This window comes from Ambystoma mexicanum, chromosome 10, assembly GCF_040938575.1.
Source record: "Ambystoma mexicanum isolate Mex_15411 chromosome 10, UKY_AmexF1_1, whole genome shotgun sequence".
In the NCBI taxonomy this organism is placed as follows: domain Eukaryota; kingdom Metazoa; phylum Chordata; class Amphibia; order Caudata; family Ambystomatidae; genus Ambystoma; species Ambystoma mexicanum.
Window position 1 is genome coordinate 1,174,272,194 of NC_090932.1, and position 14,803 is coordinate 1,174,286,996.

The window sequence follows — 14,803 nt, forward strand, 5'->3', positions numbered from 1 at the left end:
CTGAGACTTGTAGTCATGGGCTTATCAAGGATGGAAATCCAAGACTCTAAATCCCAGAATGCAAAGTTAAAAACCAGACCAAAACACGAATGGAATGGATAATGTTGGCATGCATGCTCGTCATGCCACCATACATGACTGTAGAAAATGATGATAGGTTCCCAAGAAAGCAGGTATGACAACACACGAAACCTTTTTCTCCTCCATCCTCTTGGCCCCATACTGAGGAAAATAAGCGCCACCAAAAATATGTAAATCACCATGCCCACCATTACAGGCGAACATCTGGCACACACTGCTAACAAAGGATCATCCTGATAAAAATCGCAACTGCAGTAGTTAAACCTCTGCAGAAAAAACTGGACATAGAACGCAGGACTCGAGCACATTTTCAGCTCTTTTCATTGCTTCCAAGAGGTGATCTCGATTCTAAAATAATGAGCTTTGCCAAAGAACTCAACCTTCTACATGAACAGCAAGGAGGCTTCCACTAAGGAATGGGAAGGGGGGCTGTGCTGCTGAAGGGGACTGGAGGACCCTTGAGAAGTGGCCTACGGTAGCAGTGCCGGTAAAGCTGCGATGCTGCTGCTTCATATTACAGCAGCACCTTTCTATCCACGGACCAACTCAGCTGCAACTTGATCGACTTTTTCCAATACTAGTAAAAGGAAACTGGGACCCAGGCCTAACTTAAATCTGCATAGTGGAAAACACCCATATTTGTTTGTATACAACAATACAATCATTTCGCATAGTAAATTAAAATGTATTGCACATCGACTTGTGCCTTTTGATTTATACGCAAACTTAAAATACGATATTTTGACTTTACTAATTGCGTAAAAGGTGGGATTTTATTTTCATCTCTGACTGCAGCATGTGATTCTGTTTACAATGTAGTCGCGTCGAGAACTTGCTGTTGTAATACCTTGCACCTGCGACTTCCAAAATCGGCTAATTACACAGTCCAGCGAGTTCAAAATCCGACTATCACATTTATTTTTTACATTGGAAACCATACAACTCGGTATCGTTATGAGCCTTTCGCAAACTGCATTGGCTGCCTGTAGCAAATGGGATTCAGCATGAAGCATTGTGTTTTGTGCCCAAGACTCTTCATGCAGGATGGACCTAATTCCTGGGGAACACATTACCTTGGTTCTTCCCTCCATTGTGCGCATGCCGTCTACCCAGAAAATATTGATGTAACACGTTTCCAGCCAGTTCGGGTATCCGGAAGAAAAGCTAACGAACATCTCATTACTGTTTCAGAAACAAGTGGAGAGATGGATTTAGACCCAGACCTGACGCTGGGCAGTCCTTTTGGTGCCAAGATAGCACAAAGTGAACATACTGTGCTTTGTAAACACAAATAGCTCGAAGTAGAAGTGCCTACAATATCTTCTGGACGGAAATTGTCATGCAACACTGTCATTTACTGTGGTTGGCGCCATACAGAATTCTCAAGACGGAATTTTCCAAGTGGGTGTTCAATTTCTGTTTACCTGGTCTTCATCTTTGGGTGCTCTATGTATCCTGATAAATCGAGCTTGGAACCTCAGTGTTCTTTGATTCTCTCTCGTCCTCCTTGGCTAAAGTTAACATGGTAGCGAAAAAAAAAACACATTTCTAACTTCACACTTTACAGACCATCTTCCCCTTCTACGCATCCATGCATGTTGAAACTTTCTGGGCTCCTACACCCACCCCCCCTAACCCCTCAACTGAATTATTGCAACATCATTTACTCTGGAGCCTCAAATTTCTTATTCAGCAGTTGCAGCTCATTTAGAACCGAGCAGCACATTTCCCCTGCGTGAGAAAAAATGTGAGAAAGATCAGAGTTTGAAAATGTTGGTAAATTAAATTTATGCAAATCGGGCAATCAGAATTTGAAGTTTATAAAACGCAAGAGTAGGGACTTCTCTGGAATGTTAGAAATATCTGGGGTACTTGAGTCTTGTTGCTACCATCCACAGATATATCCCTATGTAGACGCAAACGCTCTCAAGCATTACAACGTGTGACCACTACCTTGATTCATGTGCAGTCATCTTAAAGGGAATTATTTACACATATATGAAATGTAATTCATGATGTATATTTAATAAAGTTAAAGAAACAGCTGGGGTTAAAGTAAGTTTGTTCACCCTAATCATGTGTTATTTTTACGCGTACAAGACTGGAAAGCGATGACACGCCAATACATTTGAAGCAATTTAATAATGTACTGAAATCTAGAGTACTGTTGGTACCTCTTGGAAGAGACTGCCACATTGTACAGGACTGTTGGAAACAGGGCTTTCCCTGCGCTCGCATTTCTCACACTGACACTTCTATTGTCTTCACAGTCTCCTTATAAGGCATTAGGCTGTTATCCGAGCTCAACCTTCTTGTGTTTTACTAAGACACAGGAGAAACCTTTCTATGCACAACACCAGAGGTCAGCAGTAGCGAGAGTCGCATCTGTCGATTTTCCAAGTTTAAAAATGGCACTAGCCACTTCCTGTGGACTTGAGGGTTTACTGGTAAGAACAAAATGGAGTGAGTCTTTGCCAACACCTAACCCTCGGCTCACCTTTGTGAGCAGTGAACTGGGATATGTTTGTCTTTGGGATGGGTGAGTAGTGGCTTACCACACAGTAACCTGAGATCCCACTACAGCCCCTCTCTAGCTGAACATAAATGGATGCAGGTTAAAAGGCTCCTTCTGTAACCTTTTCTTCACTTCATAGTTAGCGCTGGAAGTTCCCAAAGCCTAACTCCAGCAAAGGTGCTAGTTGATGGTCGGTATACAACACAAAAGTTATATCCTTGGGGAATAAAGGACTGCATCCAAATCATAATATTTATTTAAACCTGTTTAAGATTGCATGTTTTGTAGACTCATCAAGACATCAGAATGAAAAGCAGAGACATTGTACAAATGGTCTCAAATGAGCATCTCAGTGGAAGCCATGAGCTAAATTGCACTTCTAGTAGTCCTTATTCAAGTATATGGCAGGCTAGACGAAGGGAGTTTCTAGTACTCTCACCAGGTCTTTGGCATTGAATTGGGACCGCAAAGCAGGCTATGCTCAAACTGGGTGGGATATTCGGCTAGCTGATGTATGGGGTTTGTGCCCAGTGGCAAGAGGTACCTTGCACTTTGCTGTGTTCTGAAACCATTTACACTACCACCAGTGGTTCGCAGTGGCTCTGTCCAGATCTCCTTACGCAGCCTTTGTAGAGCCCCACCTGTACCTGCACAGTGCTCTCCTCTATTCCCTGTGAAAAGATACTTTCTCCAATGCCAACCATATCTAACTGATATCTGTTTAGCCAATCTTTGAGGGAAGGCAGCATGTTTGTCAATGCTAATCGCAAATTAATGTATTCTGAAAATCATTATGGATGCATTGGTACCCTAGGTAGGAATTTCCAGAAGGTGGGGGAGGTTGCGGGATACTTCTGGATGCCCCGTCGTGCATCCTGGTTAGACTTGGTTTAATATTGCTTACAGCACGATTTTCTTTCCTTTTCAAATATGCTGTGAATTCTCCAGGAAGTGTTTTTAACAGGGGATTCACTACATCTTTCTCCTCTTTCCACAGGCGCAGTAAACACACAGTTGTTGCTTACAAAGATGCCATTTATGTTTTTGGAGGGGACAATGGGTAAGTGTTTTATTTTTAATAGCGTTACGTTTCACTCCTTTGTGTACCCTAAACTGGAGTTGTCCTTGGCGGGATAGAATACAGGCTGCAGTGTTGCATTGACACTGGTAATCGATTAGAAGGTCCAGACTGTGGCATTGGGAGAGGTTCTCAAATGCTTTAATCAAGGTCACTCTCGAGGCTTTCTCTTCCCAAGGATGATGGAAAAAATCACACGGCTATGTATGATTGGTGCAAGTAGGTATACCGGCCATGTTGACTGGAGCCATGAAGCCCTTTAGGCATTCTAAAAAAAATGCGGGCAGCTGCCCACATTCTGATTTTCCCTTGTAGTAGATAGTTTTTTCTCAAGCCCTGAATCTGCTACTTTTCGATGGCAAGACTGCCCACCTTTTGGGTACTGAATTTACTGTCCTCCTTTGGTCCTAGATCCCTTCCTGTTTGCTGCCAAGGCTGCCACCTCCTTCTCCCATTGTATGTATGGGATTTATAAACTGTAAACATAGCTGAGAGGCAACAGAGTGCTGTACATAGGGGACACATCCATGAGATTACAAGAATGGTGCAGGGGTAGCAGAGGAGCTGGGATGGGAAGGGAGAAACAGAGATGGGGAAGAGCTACGAATGGATAGGGGTAGGGTTGAGTGGAGCGATCAGCATTTTGCAAGATGGTGTCTTCAGGTCCTTCTGGAAGTCTAGGATGGAGTGGGACAGTCTTATCTGTGTTGATAACTTGTTCCAGTGACAGGTTGACTGATCTCTGCGGTTATGAAACTATTGGTTTGGAGAAGTGTTCTTGCCTTTTTCTGTTAGTTTATTTGCGGCTAGAACCTGCTCTCTGTCAGATACGTCTTTGTTCTGGAGGAGTTCTGTGTGTTAATATGATTCTCTTTCATTTGCAGAAAGATCATGCTGAATGACCTGCTGAGGTTCGATGTAAAGGATTGCTCGTGGTGCAGGTATGGAAATGTGCTTGGTGTTCTCTGAAAAGGGGCACGTTTACGTTGGTGCATGCCTCGAAGCCTGACCTATGGCCCTTAATGTAGAGTTAGAAACTCAGTGCGGATCACTTCTGGGCATTACATTGCAAAGGTTCGAAACTGAATTCATTGGCTGTTACAGGTGCTTCTACACCTTTCACAGCCACTGTGCAGATTAGCCAGAACTTTGGTGGGGTTCCATATTGGCACAGGTTTCAAGGAAGACTTTGACACAGTTTTTGTCTGTGTGGATACACTATGATGCTGCTCTCCGTACTTTGCATGCCTAATGGTGGTCACTGTTTCTGTATAGCGGGCGACTGGCAAATCGTTTGCACGACATTGGAGACAGCAGCATTGTTGATGTGCTTATGTGCAATATCCATTGCCTTCTCATGTATTTATTGACATGACAACACCCACTGAATTAATTTCTATTTGCTATTTGTTGTTGTTGTTACTTTCTCAGTTAGTCTTTGCAATTGATTTGCGCCTCGAACACCAGGAAAAAGGCCAAAGCCTCCATATTGGTCACCAAAAGACCTGCAGTGCCACCTCTTGTCCTCGCTACCCAGATGCCAAAATAACCTCCCTTCTTGAACCCCAGACTTTGCCCCTCACCCATCCTTCTGGCATGTCAACTGACTCTGAGATCTAGAATCTTATGACTGGCTATGTACACCTGCATGCCTCATATAGCCGACGGCCGCAGCATAACCCCTAATGCATGCACACTGGGCCCTAATTGGCTGCACACTTAGTAGCATGGAAGCATGGAAAATGAAGAGGCAAAAAAGGCTGTTGGGTAAAGTGAACAATGATAGGTTAGAGATGAGTCATTTGGGGGGTTGTGAAGAGCTTTGAACAAGCAGTGTGTGTCAGTGAGAGGGTATGGACTAGAGTAAATGAAAGGCAATAGGGCTGGAGCATCACTGAAGATTAAAAGAGGGCAGCCAAATAGGCAGATAGTTGGAATGTTCTTAATTGATACAAGGACAAGAAACAGGTGGTAACGTGAGAGATGGTTGGAGAGAAGAGTCAAAAAGAGCTGAAGAGGACCATGCACATGAATCAGTAGAAAATTGAAATTTACGAAGGGAACATTGACAGCCTGTGTGAGGCGAACTCTGGAAAGGACTTAAAGGAAGGGGAGAAGTGGCAATGAGGGGAGTTAGTCATTATTGGCTGGAGGATGACGCGTACAAGAGTCTGGTGGATAGTAGACTAGAAGGAGAGATTGGACCACAGGCAGCAGATGTTTGGAGAATCTGGAATAAAGTGTGGACAGGCAAAGGGAGGAAAATGAGCGTTAGACAGTGTTGGAGAGAAGGTGAAAAAGAGCCCAGTGAGTAGGGAGATGCAGGGAGGGTTGGTGGAATGTGGGGACGAGAGACAATGGAAGGGAGAGCTAGCAAATCAATGAGAACTAGAAGGAAGATAGGACAAGGATCAAGTCAAAGTGGTAGATTTGGTGAAAGTTGGATTGTGGGTAAGAAGCAAAGGAAGGATTGAGGACATAATAAAAAGGGAGACTCCGGATGGGCTTGGTAACACCCGGAGTGTTATATAACAGCCTTCGATCTTCTGCTGCATTAAAAATCCCTTTCTGGATTCCCATTTGGAGGGCATAATTGTGTGTGTGTGTGTGTATATTAAATAAATATCAATGCACAGTATACATGTAGGCAATAAGGTTTTGTGGGCACAGAGTTCTGTTCCTGTGAGGAACTCTCTAAAGATTATTTTAAGTTTACCTCTTTTAACTATATCCCACAAGGACATGTACGAAGAAGCAACCCATGTGTTATTGTGAAACAGAAACATTGACTATCCCTTTAAATGAAGAATTGTGTTTAACTGAGACGAAGATGATACATAACAAAGACAAAGAGGTGAGAGAGACAAAGATGGAGACAGCCTGGGGAAGGCCCACATCTATGTCATTTCTGCCAGGGAAGGAGACTGGGAGATCAGAGAAGCCAGCGAACTGCAAACTTGCTGTGAAGCCAGAGTAAAGGTGGCTCGAGGTGGTGTATGTGCAGCGTCCTATCAACTGGAGGGGAGGGGAGCACAAGCAGTGGTGTGGCCACAGAGAGCAAGTGGAGGAGCGGAGGTCCTGTAATCATGCTGAGACTGCTAGGTGTTTGGGACCGCACAACAAACCGGTACTTGGGATACCGAAAAGCCATCAGGAAGAAAGATATGGAGAAAGAGAGATAGGAAGAGGAAACCAGTTCAGGCGAGTGAAGGAGGAAAGCTGAGCTGAACGAAATGGAAACCCAGTGATGATATCCCCGAGAGAATCGGGTAAAAGGGTAAACGAGAGACCCGGGGAGGAGACGTAAAGTCTTTATATGAACTTTCCTACTCGTCTCAGTCAATATAATGAGAATATACCAGTGAGAAGAAGAGTGAATTAAAACCATTATCTGAAAATTCATACTCCTTCCAGTCAATGTAATGCGAATATATCAGTAAGAGAAGTGAATGAGAATCACAATAAGAATATTCCGGCTCAACCAAGTCAAGATAACCAGGAAATAGCCTAGAGAATAAGGAGAGTAAAAGATCATTAGCAGAGTACGTCTCACAGTCGAGATATTGAGAGTACAGTGGTGATAACAAGAGAAGTAAAGGGGAATTATTATGAAACTATTCCTACTCGTCTCAGTAAAAACATTGAGAGTAAAATCCATAGAGATAAAGTATTGGAGGCTAATCCCTCTGAGAGTAATCCTACTTGTTGCAATCAAAGCGTCATCATTCAAAGGAAGGAACATGTGATAGACAATTCTGTGAGTAAGGATAAATAAACGCATATCTTAAAGGATGAATCCGACAGAAGAGAGAGAAACCTCAACAGAGAATCACAAAGGTTGGGGAACCCTAACTGGGAAAAGAGAAGAATAAATATTGTAAATAGAATTAAACAAAAAAGTAACCAACAAATACCAGACACTGACAAGAAAAGATATCCATACCGAAAAGATACCCATACCGGACCCAGGAAGCCACAAGTTGAGAAGAACAAGAAGAGTAATAAAGTGCTAAAGGAACTGCGTGAACTAATTAAAGAGGTCACAAATAACTATTTGAAGATGAAGTATTGAAAATAACTTTGCGAGTAGCAAGAACCCAGGAGAAGGGAGCCATTCTCCTGCCATTAGTTAAAATAGTGGTAGGGTCAATTAGGGTTAGTTTGGGACAGTCGACAGATTCATTTTAAATGTTCGACTGACCAGCACCTTAGTTAGTTTGTTAGGTTGGGAATACCCCTTAGAAATAGGGGGAGGTGTGCATTGACCTTTTCTTTTTTTTTTGAAAACTCTCTTTATTGAACTTTACAACAACATGAAAAGAAAAAGGAAAACATTCCCTCCCCACCCCCCCTTCCCCGAGGCATCGGCCATTCCCTTCCCAAAACTCAGTCCTTCCAGGCCCACTCTCCCCATATAGTGTAGTTCTAACAATTGCAGACGTTGCGGGCACCACATTGCCCTGAACTCATCCTTAAGAAAAGTCATTAATTCCCCACACTCCCTAGCAAAGTTCTGCACCTTATTGTCCATGGCGTATGATGCCCACTCTAAGGCGACAATTTCCCAAATCTTTCGCAACCAGTCTTGGATCATGGGGATGTCTGGACTTTTCCATCTTTGGGCTATTAACATCATAGCTGCCAACGTCATTATCACTTTGGCTTTCTCCCTCATCCTGGGTTCCCCCACCCCAGTGGGGCCTCTGATGCCTAGGAGAATCTGGGCTGGTGTTCTTCCATCACCCGGACCGAAGGTCTGTTCTTGTGCCTTCCGGACCCCTCTCTAGAATGGGTAAATTTTGGGGCAGCCCCACCATATACGTTCCGCTGTGCCTATCATTCCACAACCCCTCCAACACTTCCCTGCGGTTCCCAGATACATTGTCTGGAGACGGGTCGGCGTGTAATGCCACCCAACCAATATCTTATACCATGTTTCTTGCAGTTGGGATGCTTTCGCCAGTTTGGGTATTTTCCTCCACAACCTCTCCCATTCTGCCTTATTAAATTCCCTCCACAGGTGCCGGTCCCACCTTTTGCATATACGCTAATCTGTTTTCTGTACTCCAATCTTCCAGAATCTTATATATGTTAGATATTAGACCCTTTGTACCATCGTTAGTCAGGAGGAAGCTTTCAAAGTTGGTCGGCCCTCTAGTAGCCCCGATTCTAACCCCCGGTTGTAATACCCAATGCCGTATTTGTGCATACCGTAATTTCTCTCCTTCATGTATAGTGAACTCCCACTTGCAATCCGCAAAAGATAATATCTCCCTGCATCGAAACATATCGCACAGTTTCCTACAACCCCCCTCCTGTAATTTCCTAAATGCCCCCTTCTCCAATCCCAGAGTAAAGTCCCTGTTTCCAAATATAGGAGTGAAGGGTGACGGAAAAGACGTGATTCCCCTGGATCCCACCAATCTATCCCATACGTCCGCCATTAGTCTGGTTATGGAACTCTCATAGAGGTGCCTAGGTCTGTGTTGTTTTGGCAGCCATAGAACCTCCGCTAGGTCGCGATGGGCCACCGCTCTATCCATCCTCACCCACAGCTTATCTTGGTCAGTCTCCTGGCCCCTCAACCAATCCCTAATGACCCGCAATTGAGCCGCTTCGTAATACTGCCAGCCCCCCCCCCCTCACTCCTAGGTGCCATAAGCAAACGTTTGCTCACCCTAGCCCTCTTCCCTTCCCATAGGAATTCATTGGTCAGCGAATCTAGTTCCTTGAAGAACCCCGGTGGGACCGGTTGGGGAATCGACTGGAAAAAATATAGCAGTTGCGGGAGTGTGACCATTTTAACCGCGGCTATCCGCCCTAACCATGAGACTCTAAGAGCTCTCCACTTCTGGTAGCTTCTCTTGATTTCCCTCAGAAGCAAAGGGTAATTAGCCAAATACCAACCCGCCAGGTGTGCTGTTATCCTTACTCCCAAGTACCGCACTCCCCCCGGATTCCAAATAAAAGGAAAGCTCGCCCTCAACCCGTCTCGCTCCTGAGCCTTCAGCGTTAGATTTAAAAGTCCGGATTTACTAGCATTAATCTTCAACCCTGAGGCCTCCCGAACTTCCTCAACAGGTTCGTGCTGGCTTGGATTGAAGCAGTTGGTGACGTCAAAGCAAGTAGCATATCGTCACCAAACGCTACAAGCTTCTGCTGCTCTCCACCAAAGGGGATGCCCCGTATCTCCTCTGCCTCCCTAAATGCCTGTAGAAGAGGCTCCAGATATATCACATAAAGTAGATGAGATAGTGGGCAGCCTTGTTTCGTGCCTCTCTGCAAGCGTACGTGCCGAGACACTGTCCAATTTAACACTAACCTAATGGAGGGGGCATGGTAGTTAGCTTGCACCATAGTCAAGAACTCTTTCCCCCACGCCCCCAAATACAATTTTTTCCATCACCAAAACCGAACAGACCACTCCACGCAGTCAAAAAGCTTTTTCAGCGGGACCGCGGGAGTGTTACATTTCTGCGCCTTTTCTACTAGGTGGGCAACCCGCCTAATGTTATCTGACGTTTGCCTGCCCTTGACGAAGCCAGCCTGATCAGGGTGTATCAGTAGTGGGAGATGAGCTTCAAGTCTATTTGTGAGAATCTTCGTGTATATCTTAGCATCAATATTTATTAACGCTATGGATCTATAGGACGTCTTGTCCTCCGGGTCCTTATTTAGCTTAAGAATTAGGGTTATTTTAGCTTCCTCCATGGACGGAGCAATCCTACCCGTCTGCCTGAACTTATTAAACAGCGAGATCAAATGCGGGGCTAGCTGTGTGATAAACAACTTGTAAAAGGCTGCAGTGTACCCGTCCGGGCCCGGGACCTTATTTGCCGGTAAAGTCCTAACTACTCCTCGCACCTCCTCCTCTGTAATGTCCTGATAAAGGATTTCCCGGGCCTCCCTCCCAATGCACGGTAACTGCACCTTCTCTAAAAACTCATCTTGCAGCATACCCTGAGGATTCTGAGACGTGTACAGGGATTCATAGTACTCCGCCAACACTTCCTGGAGTTCCCCGGCCCCCGTAACCCTCTCTCCTGAGCTGGCTTTTAGTGCAGTAATGGCGTTTCTCGACCTTGCCCCCCTAAGGAGGCGTGCCAGAAGCGCGTCGGCTTTATTCGCCTTCGCGTAATATTTCTGCCGTACTGCCAATAACGCCCCTTCTGCTTTTTTAGTTCAGAGAATTTCTAGCTGCCCTACTGCTCTCCTATATTCCCTCATAGCCACCCTAGACTGAGTCTTTCCCACTTTCTGCCTGACCGACTCCACCTCTGCTTCCAATTGCACTTCTGGTGCCTTCATTTGTTTTACGCGGTGAGCGGCTACCGCTATAAGGTACCCCCTAAGGGTGGCCTTGAAGGCGTCCCATCTTACTTCCTCCCGAGTATCCACCTTCCTATTAATAGCAAAGAAAATCTTGATCTTCTCCTCGATTTCCCTCCGAATTTCCGGATCCCGTAAGATAGCACCCGGGAATTTCAGCCCCAGACTCCCTTGTCTCTACGACCCATGTTCAGAATAACCAACACCGTTTTGTGATCTGCGATCCCTATCGGACCTGTGCTCACCTCCCGAATCCTGCCCACTAGCCCCACAGAGACCCATATATAGTCGATTCTCAACTGAGATCCATGGACCCGGATACAAAAGTGTGGCCTTCCTCCTCTCCCTTCAGCTCCCTCCAAGCATCTCTCGGGCCCGCCCTGTGAATCCTATCCTTCAGGTCTTTTGACAAAACTGCACCTCCCCCTCCTCCCTGTCTTCCGGTCCTATCCCAGGCAATATTGAGATCTCCCATCAGTACTATCTGACCCTATGCCCGTTCTTCCAGCACCTTCAAAACTCACCGCAGAAATTGTTCCTGCCCCGCATTCGGTGCGTACACAACTACAATTGTGTAGGGGACATCCTGATACTTCCCCTTTACCACTAAGTACCTTCCCACCTTGTCCCTTATTACCTCCCCAACTCTAAAGCCGACGGTATTTCTGAAGGCCAGCGCAACCCCCTTCGATTTGTTTTGACTGGAGGCATGCAAAATCACGAAGCTTCAGCCGCCCCTGGTCTTTGTACAACAGATGCGTTTCCTGCAGCCCCATAACATCCGGCCCCTCTTTCCTAACAAAAAGCTCCAACTTTTTCCTCTTGAGTGGGGTGTTCAACCCCCTAACATTATGGGTTATCCACTTGAAGGGTCACACCCCACGTCCCTCCCTGCAGCCCTTTCGCTCTTCTCTTTGCTGAGTATCCCGTTGCCACACTTCCGATGCCCCTTCCGCTCCCTTCCCTTAGGTAGACGATTCTCTCTCGCCCACCTACTACTCCTAATACGGACATTCCAGCCCTTTCCGTTCCCAAAATGTTTGCTCTCCCAGCTCCCCCACAGCCCCAGCTTATCCTTTATTGGCCCACCAACCCTTCCTACCCTATTCCATGCCGAGGCTTGTTTAGTTCTCCTTCACTTCTTCTCTAGGCCTCTCTTTCCGCGGCGTTCCTCCCTCTTTTGATCCCTTTCTTCTTTTTTCTCTGACTGTTTTCCACTCCCGTGGTTTTGGCCTAGCCCGGTTGCTCAGACCTTGTGTGTCCGTGCCTGACGGGGTCTCCACCATCTCAATTTGAAGCAAATCCGCTCCCTCTCGTACCGAGGTTATCCTTTTCTGGCGCCCCTCCCACTCGATGATCAGGCCAAACGGAAAGGTCCATTTGTAACAGATGTCCTTCTCATTCAATATCTTGAGCACTGGACTCATCTGTCTCCTCTTTGTGAGTGTGCTACCCGCCAGGTCTTGGAAGAGAGCAATCTGCTGCCCTTTAAACATGATAGGTTCTCGCTTCCTCGCTGCTCTGAGGATAGCTTCCTTCTGCGCGTATCTGGCAAAAGCAGCCAATACATCTCGAGGCCTTGCTGCTTGCCCTTTGGCCATCCGCCCTGTTCTGTGGACCCTATCCAACTCAATCATCTCTGGGTTTTCCTCATCTAAGATTTCCGCAGAGATCTCTTGAACAGTCCTTTTCAAATCTTTATCTAATATGGATTCTGTTGAACCCTAACATTGATCCTTCGGGATCTGTTTTCCATATCCTCCATCTGGATCTCCAGGTTCCGAGTTGCTACATCCAATCTTTCAATAGCTTCACTGTTGTTCATAGTGTCCTTATCCACTTTGTGGAAGCCCTTTTCAAGAACATCCGTCCTCTCTCCTAACTGTCGCATCTCCTGCCTGATCCCTCCCAAAGCTTCATTTAAATCGGCCCGCATGATCTGGAATTGTTCACGGAACGTTTTGGCCAGATTAGCCTGCATAGTGTGCAGTTCCCCTAAAAATTCCTGCTTCGACAAGAGAAACAAGTCCAAATTTCCAGGAGCAGAAGCCTCTCCAGTCCCTTCCTGGCTACCCCCGAGTCCATCTTTCAAGGTCTGTGCGGGCCACATTGCATGAAGGATGCCCAGGTTATCTCCAGGGGGTTGGGCCAGCTTGTTCCCTTTTCCTTTAGACTTTATGACCTTTCTTCCCACAGTATCCCCAAACTCTCCCTTCTTCACACCTCGTTGTCTCTTTCCTGGAGGGCACACTTCACTCCCCACCTACTGCAAGTCGCCAGCTGTGAGGCCAGGTTATTACTCAGACCCCTATATCTTGCCACTCCCAATGAGACTCTTGTACTGCTCCCTCCTCTTCCAATGCCCTGCACCCGCAGGGGTGTCTCTTCTTGCAGATCCCTTCAGGCCTCCGCTTGAGTCTCACCCACATTGCTCCATTGCGTACCTGTGATCTTAATGGCATAGATCTCCGCCTGTCGTGGTTTGGATCCTCGCCCCCTGCTAAATAGGACTCACGGGCAATCACATACACATGGGTTAGGATCTGCCCCACCTCGTCCTCTCATTCAGCACGGGGGTCCGTAGTGCCTCTGCGGCGCCCGACAGGGAGACCGGCCGGTCCACGAGCTCAAGCCTCTTCCCTGTCTGCGGTGTGCCGTCCCTCCCCCACAGCCACCACCTCCTGCTGGGTCGTCGCCACCGCCGGCCTCTCCTGCCGGGCGCCTGCTGTTCTTTGTGCGCACCCACCTCTGCCAGAGTGGTCCCTCACTGAATCGGGGATGATGGATTGAACCGGGCTCCTCCGTTGAGTTCTCGGACCGCCTCCTTTCCCGCGACTTGGCCTGGACCGCTCCCGTCCATCTACCTCATCCAGAGCGTGGCAGCCGCTTCCCCCTGCTGTTTTCAGCCCGGGTGCCTCCTCACTGCACTCGGCTCTCCCCTTTTACAGCAGCTCGTCTCCGACGGGATGCTGCTCAGCCGCCCGGCCGATGATGCCGCCTCCACCGCCCGCACTCCCCGTGCCCACCGGGGGCCCGTGACTTCTGTCCTGGCGCAGGGGTCTCACATCTGGTGGCAAGCGTTGTTCCGGTGTCCGCACCCACCGCCAGAACTTCTCTCAGCTCCACTATTCGGTCCTCCGGACCTCCTTCTGGCGCTGTATCCCACTCCGGGCTCCCTCAGCATCCCACGGCCCGGCTGACCGTTGCTCCTCCCACCTTCGTCGGGTTCCCAGCTCTCCTGCCTTCACACGCCGCTCTGGGCTAGTCCTCTCCTCCGATTACTGCTCTGCGCCTCTCCCCTCTTTCTGGCCATGTACCTTTTCTCCAGGTCGTGGGGGGGTCTCTGTGTCCCTTTAAGTAGCCTGTATGTGGGGTGGTGGGCACCTTCTACCCCTCGGGGGACCGGAGAGCGCTGTCAGAACGTCTACACAGTGCTGACGGCCATCTTGGAATCCAACCTTTTCTTTTAATAAACACACATTAAGACATGTCTACCAAGAGTCTGTGTCCTTCTGATGACCCGCCACACTACCTTGCCGCAAGAATTTCCAAAGCATAACTTTATCGCTTATATATGGCGCATTATGCTATAATGTCTTCTAAATGTACTCCATTCCAAAACACACAGAGTTAATGTCAAACAGATCTGTGACTGTCACCTGATGACCTAGTAGCCAAAAGTAGCTCCTGGTAGCTGTTGGTGCCAAGCCAACCAGGCTCACCTGGGCTATAACAGCTAAATAGTGTTTCAAACGCTGAACCTGGTCTGTTCAAGAGGGTGATGGGGAAGCCCTTTCAGT

At 47.2% G+C, this 14,803-nt stretch overlaps 1 protein-coding gene across 1 annotated transcript in view; it reads left to right on the plus strand.

Annotated features, from left to right (window-relative positions):
• The window catches only part of LZTR1 (leucine zipper like post translational regulator 1), a 692,494-nt gene that overhangs the window by 31,540 nt on the left and 646,151 nt on the right, over positions 1–14,803 (plus strand). Inside the window, exons 2-3 of the mRNA XM_069619129.1 lie at positions 3,594–3,656; positions 4,559–4,615. Coding sequence (XP_069475230.1) covers positions 3,594–3,656; positions 4,559–4,615 — 120 coding nt within the window. The remainder of the gene's footprint in view (positions 1–3,593; positions 3,657–4,558; positions 4,616–14,803) is intronic.